Source organism: Talpa europaea, assembly GCF_964194135.1.
Source record: "Talpa europaea genome assembly, chromosome: 7".
NCBI classification, from domain to species: domain Eukaryota; kingdom Metazoa; phylum Chordata; class Mammalia; order Eulipotyphla; family Talpidae; genus Talpa; species Talpa europaea.
The window spans coordinates 109841586-109855007 of NC_140074.1; the positions used below are offsets into that span (position 1 = coordinate 109841586).

Genomic DNA, 13422 nt, shown 5'->3' on the forward strand with positions numbered 1-13422 from the left:
TGGAAACTACTCTGGCCACGTTCTCCAGTTGGCCAGCCCCACATCAGCGTTTGACCTCACTGAATTAGGGGATCTTTTGTTTCAAATGAGGTCGGTGAATGTAGACATGTGGGTCTTTGAGTTATTTCCAATATCTCAGAGTCCCACAAATTTAATTAAAATGCTCATTTTGCTTTTGGTTGGAATTCCCTCAGTTTAGTGTGTAATTACAAGTTATGTCACTGGAAGATAAATTGTATGTATGTATCAAAATTAGTTTAATACAGCATTTTTTTTTTTTTTAATATGGCTCATGGGAGGCACAGGGAGCAGAAGGGTCTTTGGTGAGGAACCTTTGAGAACTGCTGACACCAACTGGCCTGCTTGGTCATCTCTGTCAGTGCTGGTGGTGCCTTCACATCAACAGAGCCAGAGAGCCCCGCTCTCAACCTGTTCTGCTGCTGATCCTCAGAGGACCTGAACATTTTAACTCACATCTCTGGGTCTCCGTTCCTCATCTGTAAAAGGGGACTAGTAATGGGACATAAACCATAAGATAATGAGGATTTAATGGGACAGTACAGCTGGAAGTGCAGCCCCATGCCAAGTACATAGTAATCACTCAGTAAACAATCAGAACAATCACCATTGTCATCACTGGCACCTTCATCCCATGCTTTTATAGTTAACAAGGTTGGGCTCTTCTTTCACTGTTAATCCTTCTTGATTTCTGAAACCATCCCCATGGTTATGCATTCTTCCATTCTTATCACCGCCACTACCACTAGTCCTCTGCTTGGTCCCCCAAGTTGGCTTCTGTTTATTAGCGACTCTCCAGCCATCCTGGTCTGTGTAGGTTCTCATCACCTCATGCCTGGACCTGTGCATGACTTTATCCCTGGTGGAAGGAATTGGCTCCGGAGGCAAGCAGATGGGTACAAGCTGTGCCTCTCTTACCATAGAGACCATTCCCTGGTAACCAGGTATCCAAAGGCTGAAGTACAGAGTGGAAATCCTGCTCCATGGATATCAGCTGTGTGGTCTGGGCAAGTTACTCAGTCTCTCTCAGCCTTGGTTTTCTCCACTCAAAAGTGAAACTGATAACTGTCTTATAGAGTGGTTGTGAGAAATAAATGAAATCATGTATGCAAGGAATGTACCAGAGGAATAGCTGATTAACTAATATTTAAGGGACACTCACTCTGTTCCAGGCACTATTTATTCTAAGACTTTATACATAGATTAACTTATATAGTCCTCAAAACAACCCAATGAAGTAAGTTGTCTTATTATCTCCAATTTATAGGAAGGAAAACTAAGGCACAGAGCAGTTAAGTGACTTACTAAAGTCTCACAGCTAAGAGTTAGTGGTAGTCTCAGGGCACAAATCTGGGCAGAGTGGATCTTAACAAAGGTTACATCCCTTCTACTTCCTTCTACCCTTGCTTTCAAGCCCTGATGACTCCCACCTCTTCTATTGAATTTTTCTAGACTGGCTCATTCCAGCTAACCTGCAAGGCTCAGAAACCCCCTTTCTCCCTGGCATGCGGCCATCGGCTCTTCCATGCTTTCTACACCTTGTTTCATGGAGGTGTTTTGGGAAGTAGAGGAATCTGACAGTGCTGACCCCCAATCTCACCCTCAACCTCAACTCACTTTGATCTGTTTTGTATATTGAAGATTTGTGTCCGATTTTGCGTGAGTGTGTGTGTGAGCGTGCATGTGCTTGTGGAGGGGGCGGAAGGAAGGATTTTCTGCAATGAGAAAAGGCTTGGAAACCTCTGCTCTACTGCATTCATTTGTACTCTGGAATGTTGTTATCAGCGTTATAATTCTCTCTCTCTCTCTCTCTCTCTCTCTCTCTCTCTCTCTCTCTCTCTCTGTCTGTCTATCTATGCCTTGTCTCAACAACTAGCTGGTAAGCTGATGTGGGGGACCTGGTCTTCCCTGGCTTGGTGCATTGGGCACAGTAGGTGTCAATCTTTGATAAGAGGAAGATAGACAGAGAATGTCACTGTTACCTGGAGGGAAACGTGTAAGGCCCAAAGAAGTGCAGCAGCTGACCATGAGCCCAGGGACAGTCCAGAGAGGCAGAGGCCGCACTTCAGCTCACTCTCTCTGCTTTCTCTGTAACAATTCCCGTTGTTAAAGGCTGTGGGAAGTATTGTTTGCTGCCCCTAAGGGACTGGCTGACTCTTTGCAGCTGCCAAGGAGGTCTCTGGATGTCTTTCTAAAGTCCAGTCTTCCTGTTCAGACTCTCTCTGCCTTCCAGATTTCAGTCCCCACCAAAGTCCTCCTTTTTCTCCATCCCGCCAACTTTCTTGAGTACAAGTGAGCTGGAGGGAGGCATGGATAGCCCCAGAATGGGCTGCCATCTGGCCCCAAATCTTGTTTTTTTGATTCCTAGAACTCTGGACACAGGCACCCACTGCCTGAAAGTCCTGTTTGTTTCCCTGTTGGCCAACTCTCTGGACTCTTTTTGATCACTTTTACAACTTTGTAATTATGGGCTGTAATGGGCTGGGGTGTTTGAATGTCATGGTAATTACTTTCCACTGTTCCTACCCCAATCCTTCAAAGAGAGAAGGGTGGGGATGTAAGAAAATCTCCAGAGAAGGAAGTCTGTGCCCTTCCCTCATGCTTTTCGGGGTGGGCTGGGTCCAGGGTCTCATTCCGGGAATGGGAAACACGAGGCCCTGGCAGCTGGCAGCACAGAGAATGCAGGAGTCTCAATTCTGTGACCACTGGGGTGACCTCCCCTCCTCCCCCTCCCCCAAGTCCCTGGACTATGAGATTAGCAGAGAGACTCCTCCTTTTCCCCTTAAGCTGCACCCATACCCTGGTTTAGAAGACTCTGAAGATTGAAGAACTTCTTTTTGCCTGAGGTCACCTCAGGTGGGGTGGACTTCCTGGACATAAATGGGAAGGAGGCGATGATGAAGTCTGTGACCCCTCAGTTTCTTCAACAATTCCATTCTGAGTCCATTGCATTTCTAGTCAATTATCCTGGTGAGCCTGGGCCAGGGCTAGGCCTGGGTGCTGCTAGAGGGCCTGGCCCAGCTCCTGGGGAGGGAGGAAGCGGGAAGGAGGGAGGGAGGAAGGGAGGGAGGGAGGGAAAGTTATCCTCCTAACCAAAATGGGGCCCCACTTTAGTGTCTCCACCACCCTCACCAGCTCCTCTGCCTGCAGGCTTCTGGGTCTGAGGGGCCCCCTGGCCCTTGCTGCCACCTGGGAGTGTAGAGCAGGGAGTGGGGAGCAGGGGGCTGCTGCTCCCAGGCCTGCCTGGCAGGAGACCTGCCCTGACAGGCTCTCCCAGGGAAGGGAAGCAGAGATCAAAGCAGTAAGAGTGTGAGTAAGCCCCAGCATTGGCTTCTCTTCCTGCCACCACTGCTTGCAGAGGATTAACTCCTTCGATGCCTGCAGGAAGACCCCAAAGATTCAGCAGGCCAGCAGGGGCATGAGATTCCAGCCTGGTGCCATTACAAGATGGGCCTGCTGGAGAGAGGAAGTCTGCAGAGCCTGCTGGGCAGGGAGACCTGACTGTAAAGCCAGGAAGTCTGTTGGTCTTTACCCTTGTGCCTGTACCCCACCCTCACTTGTTATCTTCTTTTACCCCGCCCTCCCCCCCCCAGAACCCCTAGATGCCTGCTTGTCTCTTTCTAGCTCTAGCTCTGCCTGCTTGGCTAGACTCTGCTTCCCCAAGCGCGTGCAGTTATGTCCTTGTGGGAATAGCCCATGGGGCCTCCCCACCTAGCGCCTCTAGTGCCACCCTCAGGGAGGGAATGAGGGGATAAAGCCCTGGGCAGGGACTCCATTAAGTCCTTGAATTGAAGCCAGAGAGAGTTGGCAAACTAGAATTTGGCAGGGAGAGAGAGCCACACGATGGGCTGAGCTTGGGGCTCTGCCATGGAGACTTTGGGTGGGAGCAGTGTCCCTAGCTCTTGGAACTTTGCCTGAGCTGGAGGGATGCCCCGCAGCCTCCTCTTGTCAGGCAGCATGGATCCTGGAAGGCCCAACTCTATTCTAAAGGATCTCTCCAACTCTCTGCTACACGCCCCCCATCCCCACCCCCATGGAAACTGGTCACTCCCAACTCTCTGTTGTCTCATTTCCTAGTGAAGGCAGACTGGTGTAATGTGAAGGGGCCGTGAAGGGGAAGGGGCTATGTCTTGTTTGTCCTTACCCCAGAGCCTCGTCTATCACCCATCAGCCTAGTAAATCCCTTTTTTTTTTTAATATTTATTTATTTATTTATGCAAGCACTGGGTACAGTCAGAAGTGCGGGAGGGTGAGAGAATTCACCAGAGCCAGAGCAGGGAGCAGAGCAGGCAGAAGGACCGAAGTACACTGCTGAGGGGAGCAGTGGGCGGCAGGAGAGGTCTGCGCGCCATGTGGGACCCTCCTCCAGTGGCCGGGAGCAGCCAGGGATCAAACCGGGCGCTGCAGAGGCTGCGGGCAGCTTCACAACCCAGCGCTCAACCCGCAGCCACTGCCACTGGGGAGGCCCAGCTTAGTAAATCCTTTTTAAAGAAGTTTGTTCCATTACAAAAGGAAGGCCTGAATGTAGTCCTTTGAAGGCAGTGGAGCCCAGCTTAAGACAGGCAAGGGAACCTAGTTCCACCAACCTCTTGCATGTGAGTGTGCAGAGGTGCAGTGTGTGTAGGATCCTAGGAAAGGATGGATGTGTGGGGCATGAGGACAGAGGCTATGTCCTCTGATCCCAGCCAGTCTCTGCTTTGTGTCTCTGCAGGCCCGAATGGCAGGTGAGCGAGGAGCCAGCGCCGTCCTCTTTGACATCACCGAGGACCGAGCGGCTGCTGAGCAGGTACCCAGGGACATCAGGTGTTTGAGGAGGGGGCTGGACGGAAGAAGATTAAGTTACCAGGGGCAGGAGAAGTCAGGACACAGCAGCCCTTCTGGGCACTTTTCCTCCTGCAGCTGCAGCAGCCCCTGGGGCTGACTTGGCCAGTGGTATTGATCTGGGGTCATGATGCTGAGAAGCTGATGGAGTTTGTGTACAAGAACCGAAAGGCCCATGTGAGGATTGAGCTGAAGGAACCCCCGGCCTGGGTAAGCATGCCAGAGCTTCAGCCCCTGCCCCAGCTACTCTCACCCCCACTTTGCCCTGTGGCCACTCACATCCAGTCCCTTAGACTCCTGTAGCTAAAAGACCTTAGAAACCCTCTAGTCCACCTTTTTCCACCAGCCATGTGCCTCTGAGCAAGTTTCTTTCTCTCTCTGGGTCTCATCTACAGAATGAACTGATTAGCCAACTGAGTTCTAAAGTTGTTTTCAGCTCCATGTTTTCAGCATAGACTAGCAGAGCCAGAAAGAAATCGTGACCCCTGAGCACCTAGCTGGTCTTTCTTTCCTACTAGGAAACTTACTCAGCTGTTCACTCAGCAGTCCCCACCTTGCTGAGTGCCTCCTTTCCCCTTGTTCCTAAGTATGTGGGGTTTTAGATAGTTTTTAGATATTTTTTAGATAGTTCCTCTCCCAGCTGACATCTGGAGAACCCCCTCCTATGAGTGCCTCAGACAGAGAAGAACCACCTTACCCCACTTGCAGTTTCTTCCCTGCTTTAACCCTTCCACTGGAAGGCCCGAGGGGCCTCTAGCTGTGCTGGGCTCCTGTGTTTCCTCCCAAATTGGCCCAGCTCTTTCCAGACATATGACCCTTTCCACCTCTGCTCACTCCCTCAGCCAGACTACGATGTGTGGATCCTCCTGACGGTGGTGGGCACCATCTTTGTGGTCATCTTGACTTCAGTGCTGCGCATACGGTGCCGCCCCCGCCATAACAGGCCGGTGAGCAGGGTGGGCTCCCTGGTGGAGGTGGGTGTGTGTATGTGTGTGTGTGAGGATGGGGAGCAGCAAGGGAAAAATGAGGAAAGAAGGCACACCTTTATGCCCACTTAACAGTTTACACCTAAATGCCCAGCATCTGACTTTGTTTATTTCCAACAATCTCTCTCCATAGGTTTGCTTGGTTGCTCACTCAACAAATAGAACCAGCTCCTAATATGCATGAGGCACAGTCCCAGCAGGGATAACATAGTGGACAAAAAAGACAACAGGCCCCCCCGCCTCAAGGAGTTTTTATTCTAGGAAAAAAAGATAATAAACAAAATAAGTAAAAAATGTAGTGTTTTACATGCAATTTGCAGCAACATGGATGACACTGGAAGGGATCATGCTCAGTGAAATAAGCCAAAAGAAAAAGAAAAATACCGGATGGTCTCACTCATAGCAGGAATCTAGAAAACTTAAAGAAGGGACCAGGAAAATGAATAACTATAAGAAAGTGAAAATCACAATCAACAAAAAACTATGAACCAGAGACACTTTTTGGGGGGTGGGGGGGCGGGAGGGGAGGGATTGGGGTCAGAATGGGGGGGTTGCAATTGTATAGGGAATATAAAAATAAAATTTACTATAAAAAAAAAAAACTACCAAAAAAATAAATAAATAAATAAAACCTAGATGACTACAAAAAAAAAAAAAAAATGTAGTGTTTTAGATGGTGGTATGTGCTTGGGAAAATAATAAAACAGAAAGGGGGAGCAGGAATGCAAAAGGGACAGGGCTTCATTTTAAAAGCAAAGCCACAGGGGTCTCCCTGGTGGCACAAGGGGATGTCTCAGCACTATGAAGCTATCAGCAGCAACTTCTAGGCCTGGGAGCTAACCCACATGGCACAGCAGACCTCTCCTGCCTTGCCCACTGTTCCCCTCAGCAGTGTATTTCAGTCAGTCTGCCTGTTCTGCTCCTCATGAGAAGATGACATTACAGGGAAGACCCCCTAGTGGATAAGGGGGTGATCTGTGCAGATGTCTGGGTAGAAAGTGATTGAGATGAAGAGAACGCTAAGTACAGAGACTTGAGGCAGAAGTGTGCCTGGCTTACAGCTTACAGCTACTGGCTAAACTCTGGCCCATCTTGTACTGGCTTACAGCTAGTAGGCCAGGTGGCTGGGATAGGGTGAACCAGGGGACAGAGCAGAGGGTGAGAACAGAGAGTCCATGTGGGCCCAGTGCAGTGGTCTATTTTGGCCATTGTCAGGACTAAAATTTTTACTCTGGCAGCCATTGGAGGGTTTCAGGAAGAAGTACCATGAACTGACTTAAGTTTCAACATGATTGCTCTCTCCATTGTGGGAGACCAGATGACAGGGAGACAAGGCAGAAACAGAGAAGCCAATCCAGAGGCTTCTATGGGCAATCCATGTGACAATAGCGGAAGCTTGGATTAGGAAGCTAGCAGTGAAAGTGGTGAGTTAGATTCTTGGTATATTTTGAAGACAAAGCCAAAAGTTTACTAATAGATCGATCATGGAGTGTGAAAGAGAAGAGGCAAAAGAGTCCTTAATGGCACCAAGATTTTTGGATCAAGTGAATACAAGAATGGAATTGCCATATGTTAAGATGGGGAGGTTGGGGGATGATATATGATTGGGAGTGACTCCTGGGACTGGAAGTTCAGTCTGGGGCACTTTAAATTTGATATGCCCATTAGATATCCAGGTTGAGATCAAGCAGGCAGTTGGATAAAAAAATTTTCTCGCATAGGAGAAAAATTCTCAAGGGAGAAAAGCTTAGTAGTGTGAGGGGGTAGGGTGGTTGCCCTGCTTGGCAGAGCTGCGTCTGTTTTCAGAAGGGACTCACTCCCAGGAGTCATTCATTGGCCATGTGATCTCATGGGTGACCATGGCTGGGGTCTCAGGATGAGGAGCCCTTGCCCCCGTCTGAGTCCCACTCCTCTTCCCAGGATCCCCTTCAGCAGCGAACAGCCTGGGCTATCAGCCAGCTGGCCACCAAGAGGTACCGGGCCAGCTGTAGGAGGGCACAGGCTGACTGGCCAGACTCAGGGAGCAGTTGCAGCTCAGCCCCGGCCTGTGCCATCTGCCTGGAGGAGTTCTCTGACGGCCAGGTAAGGCAGGGCTCTTTGGGCAACCTGGGGCACTTGAAGGTTGGTGCGAATGTTCTGGCTGCGTTGATGACCCATGTGTGTCCTGCCTGGGGCAGACGTATGGGACGGCCCTGAGATTCTGTCATTTTCCTGGTTGTCCAGGAAAGGAGAACATTGTTTGTTGAGTGTGTACAATGTGCTGGATTCTGCAATGGGTGCTTTAGATGCATTATTTCATTTTTGCTTCATGACTGTGAGGAGTAGGGGTTGATTAGTTTTTCATCCTCATTTTATAGCAGAAAACTGTTAAGAGATTTTCCCAAGGCCATGCAGCTAAGTAGCAAAATCCAGGTCTACCTGATACCAAAGCCTAGACCTTTTCTGTTCTACTGTGAGTTCTTTGCAAGTTGGTGATCGCGAGGAGAGGCCAGAGGGAGTCAGGGGGATGTCCTGGTTCCTGGTCTTTCCTGGAGCTACAGATAACTTTGGTTCATTTTCCTGTTTCCTCCAGGAGCTACGGGTCATTTCCTGCCGCCATGAGTTCCATCGTGCCTGTGTGGACCCCTGGCTACACCAGCATCGGACTTGCCCCCTCTGCATGTTCAACATCGTAGGTAGGAGGTGGACCATGGACTTCCCTGTGTGCAGGCCAATGGGTCTAGAATGTGGCTTCCTGCCAAGAAAGGATTTGCCTTAAAGCTAAGGAGAAAGCAGAACTGCCTTAGCAGCTCTTTTAACTGTCTTGCTCAAGAGTGTCTCCTCAGAAGACCATTCACACTATGGACATTTTTATTATTATTATTATTATTATTATTTTAAAGATTTATTTATTTATACAAGCACTTTGGGTACAGGCCAGAGGCGCAGGAGGGTGAGAGAATCCACCAGAGACAGAGCAGGGAGCAGAACAGGCAGAAGGAAATACACTGCTGAGGGGAGCAGCAGGCGAGACAGGAGAGGTCTGCCACACCATGTGTGGGAATCTCCCTGGCAGGCCGGGAATCGAACCGGCGCTGTGGAAGCTGCGGACAGTTTCACAGTGCTGCGCCATCTTTATTATTTTAAAAATTATTCGTATTTTAAAAATTCATTTGTGCATAGAAGAGCTGGGGTGTAGGCCAGAGGTGAGTGGGTAGGTGGACAGGGGGAAGTGAGAGGATTCACGAGAGACAGAGTGGGGAGCAGAACAGGCAGATCTACTGAAATCCACTGCTGAGGGGAGCAGTGGGCGAGATAGGAGAGGTCTGCTGCGCCATGTGGGTCAGCTTCCTGCCCGGGATTCCAACTCGTGCTTCAGTGGCTGCTGATAGCTTCAAAGTGCTGAGACTTAACCCCTTGTACCACCACGGTGGCCCCTAAAAATTATTTGTATTTTTATGACAACTCTGTTTGTCATAATTGTTTATTATTCCATTTCTCTGGCAATAAAGTTCTGAATCATATTCAAATCATATTCAAAATCACGATATTATGATCCTTTTCTGAAAGATGACAGGAAAGTATCTCAAGGAAAGAAAGCCTTTTTCTAAATCATCCAAAGGTGCTTTATGGACTACAGTGTCCTGGGGTGAAACCCCCCAGTGTTCACTGATGGGGGAAGCACAGTGGAATTCTCGGAGATGTCTCAAGGCACAGGCTGGTTAGGGAAGTCCTCTGCCCCCCAAACTCTGACTGAGCTTGCCCTGTAGCCTCAGATGGATACAATTACACTTTTCTGAACCTTTTCTAGGTTTGTGGAATCAAACATCTATGCTGTTGATTCTTTCTTCCAGAGGGAGATTCCTTCCCCCAGTCCCTGGGACCTTCTCGATCTTACCAGGAACCAGGCCGGAGACTTCACCTCATTCGCCAGCACCCTGGCCATGCGCACTACCACCTCCCAGCTACCTACCTGTTGGGCCCTTCCCGGAGTACTGTGACTCAGCCCCCACCACCCGGCCCCTTCCTACCATCCCAGGAGCCAGGTGCAGGCCCTCGGCACCACCACCGCCTCCCCAGAGCAGCACACCCTCGGGCTGTCAGTGAGCAACAGCGCCTAGCGGTGGCCCAGCACCCCTATGCACAGGACTGGGGTTTGAGCCGCCTCCGATGCACCTCAGCACAGCACCCTACTGCTTGCCCAGTGCCCCCACACTGGGCCAGGCCCCATGACAGCAGTGGGTCTGGAGAAAGCTACTGCACAGAACGCAGTGGCTACCTGGCAGATGGGCCAGCCAGTGACTCCAGTTCGGGGCCCTGCCATGGCTCTTCAAGTGACTCAGTGGTCAACTGCACAGACATTAGCCTGCAGGGCATCCATGGCAGCAGTTCCACCTTCCGCAGCTCCTTGAGCAGTGACTTCGACCCTTTGGTGTATTGCAGCCCTGAAGGGGAGCTTCAGAGGGACGAGACTCAGCCGAGTGTGACCTCTAGGCCCCGTTCTTTGGACTCAGTGGTGCTTGCTGCAGAAACCCAAGTCTCCAGCCATGTCCACTACCACCGCCACCGGCACCACCACTACAAAAAGCGCTTGCAGTGGCATGGCAGGAAGCCTGGTCCAGAGACTGGGGTCCCCCCGTCCAGGCCTTCTGTTCCTCGGACACAACCCCAGCCAGAGCCACCTTCTCCTGCTCACCAAGCTGCCAGATCCACCCCAGCAGCCCCATTAGGACAGCCCCCCAACCCACAACGGCCCAGAGCCCTCACTGAGCCAGCCCCTGGCCCAGCTGATGCCTCCAGTCCTAGCCCCAATCCAAGCAGCCTCTTCCATTTGCAGAAATCCAGCCTCCCTGTCCGACATCCACAGAGGAAACAGCGGGGGTGTCACTCAGATGCCACCCTAACCTCTCGTCCCCAGGACTTGACTGCACATTCAGCTTGCCAGATTTTCCCCCATTATGGCCCCAGCCTGGCATACCCTTGGGCTTCGGAGGCCCACCCATTGATCTTTGGACATCCAGGCTTGGACAGGAGGCTGCTACCAGAATCCCCAGGCTCCTGTTACTCAAGTTCACACCCAGTGTGGTTGTGTCTGACTCCACGCCAGCCCCTGGAGCCACGCCCATCTGGGGAAGGGCCTTCCCAATGGAGTTCTGGCATTGCAGAGGGCAGGCCATGCCCTTACCCACATTGCCAAGTGCTGCCAGCCCAGCCTGGTGAGTTTCAGGGAAAGCGGGTGTGGTGGGGAAGAGGAGACTAGAGCTGGATACTGCAGATGGGTGAAATTAGTGAACAAGGGGGTTGATGGAAGGGGCAATTTTCAAAATATTGAACCACTGGCATAGTATGGGATTCTAGCTAGAACACTCTGGCTCTGCCAGGTTATAATTGCTAGATTATAGGGAGTTCTCAAGGGAGATACCGATGCAAATGAGACATCAGAAAACACTGGGGTCGGGGAGGGCTGGGGACAGCAGCTTAAACAGAAGTGTTTCAGTGTTTACCAGCGCATACAGCTCAATATTAACTTTAAATAGAAAGAAGGCCAAGAAGTATTCCTTGTCCTTGAGAAGAACATGGAGGAATGATTACTGATAACTGTAATACTAGGCCTTGTGAGGAGAGCTACATGGATGATGGGGGTGGCAGGGGAGAGATCGTGGGTAGTTCCCAGCAGCCCTGTGGGTTGTAGGTTTGCTTCTGGGATAAAAGAACAGCTAGGGAGGGCCTCCCCGGTGGCGCAGTGGTTGAGCGCTGGGTTGCGAAGCTGTCCGCCGCCTCTGTGGCGCCGGTTCGATCCCTGGCTGCTCCCTGGCCACTGGAGGAGGGTCCCACATGGCGCGCAGACCTCTCCTGCCGCCCGCTGCTCCCCGCAGACCTCTCCTGCCGCCCGCTGCTCCCCTCAGCAGTGTACTTCGGTCCTTCTGCCTGTTCTGCTCCCCACTCTGGCTCTGGTGAATTCTCTCACCCTCCCGCGCTTCTGACTGTGCCCAGTGCATGTATAAACAAAAAAAAACAAAAAACAAAAAACAAAAAAAAAAAAATAAAAAAAAAAAATAAAAAAAAAAAAACATGCCTCTAAAAAAAAAAAAAAGAACAGCTAGGGACAACTAGGGTTTCCCTTTGAAGCACTCTCATTAATAAGACCAACCTCATTTATTGGTTTGTTTTTTTTTTGGCAGGGGGAGGGCTCAGTGTATCTGTTATTATCAATATTGATAATGTAAACCCTCAACTTTAACTTGGTGTCCATTTGTTCAAATCTTTCTCTTCCTCTTCAAGAGCCTTCTACTCCTACTCTTTCCTCTCTTCTATCGTGTGGATGACACAGCTCTTTGCTTAGAGCCATTGCCAGGAGGACCCCTCTACCCAAAGATCCTGAAGACTTGAGGGCTGCTATCATTCATTTATTCATTCATTCATTTCTTCCCTAATTTTTGCTTTCTGCAGTGTGTGTTTGCTGTGTGCTAGGTCCCAGGCTAGCCTCTGAGGACTTGGGACCTGTCAACCAGGAGCCCAAGCTCCATATTTGTACCCTGTCATATGTGTACTGTCAGTGCTGCCAGTATCTCCAAACCCAGAACTGCTTTCAGCGCCTTCCTTTTCCCTGCTCCTTACACCTAACAGCACTGGCTTCTATGCACTGTATCCCTGCTAGTTTTATCATCTTCCCAGGACCAGTGTCTTAGGAGCAGGGTAGAGGTTGAGGCAGGACTGCCTCACCTCCCTTCCTGCTTGCAAGACCATGAAGCCTGGCTTCCACAGGCCCACTGTCGTGTCCCCTAGTGTCAGGCAACACAGTTACCCTGCTCACCTCCCTCTATGCTGCTCATCTTCCTCAAAAAGACAGTCCAGAAACCTTCAACACTCTGTTCACAATAAAGAAACCTTCAACCTGATTTGGCCTCTAAGACGTTAGCACCACCCTGCTGCCATCTTCCTTCCCAACCTTATTTTTCATTCTCCCCTCCCCTTCTTCTGCCCCATGCTTTAGCCAAACTGAGTAAACACTTCCTATTGTTCTGCAGACAATTCTCTGCTGCCTTCCTGTCCCATAAACCTGATTCTTGCCAATTCTTGCAGAACCAGCTCATTTTTCTCCACTTTCAGGAAACCCTTTCTGATTGCTCCAATTCGACATAATCTCTTCCCTTCCTCCATTCATTTCTTCTGACCCTAGTCCTGTCCCACTGGCACAATTGCTCTTTGCATGCAAGCCTATCCTACAAGCCTCTTAGATCCCTGCTTACTCTTTTTGGTCTTCTATTTGGCACATGGAAGCAGCTGAGATTCATGAGTGCTTAATAAATATTTATTGGGTGAGTGAATGAATGAATGGTAAGTCTTGATAATACACTGGTTGCTATATGTTTCTCTTTCTCTGGATTTGCTTGTTTTCTCTGCTGTGTCTCAACTGGGGGCCCTCTCTGCTTTCAGTCTATCATCCTTTCTAGATATATTTCCTGTTCGTCACTCTCTGTGGCTCCCTCCCAGTCATACTCTCCTGCAGGTGGAGGAGCAAGAGGCTGACTTGACCCTCAGTGACCTCTTTCTTCCCCTCTCTCTAAATGCAGGCTCGGAGGAAGAGCTTGAAGAACTGTGTGAACAGGCCGTGTGA

At 50.1% G+C, this 13422-nt stretch overlaps 1 protein-coding gene across 1 annotated transcript in view; it reads left to right on the plus strand.

Annotated features, from left to right (window-relative positions):
* RNF43 (ring finger protein 43) overlaps positions 1-13422 on the plus strand; it is a gene marked incomplete at both ends in the record, with an annotated part of 62517 nt that extends 49095 nt beyond the window's left edge. Inside the window, 7 exons of the mRNA XM_084237046.1 lie at positions 4730-4804; positions 4918-5049; positions 5682-5786; positions 7746-7907; positions 8398-8500; positions 9659-11020; positions 13379-13422. Coding sequence (XP_084093172.1) covers positions 4730-4804; positions 4918-5049; positions 5682-5786; positions 7746-7907; positions 8398-8500; positions 9659-11020; positions 13379-13422 — 1983 coding nt within the window. The remainder of the gene's footprint in view (positions 1-4729; positions 4805-4917; positions 5050-5681; positions 5787-7745; positions 7908-8397; positions 8501-9658; positions 11021-13378) is intronic.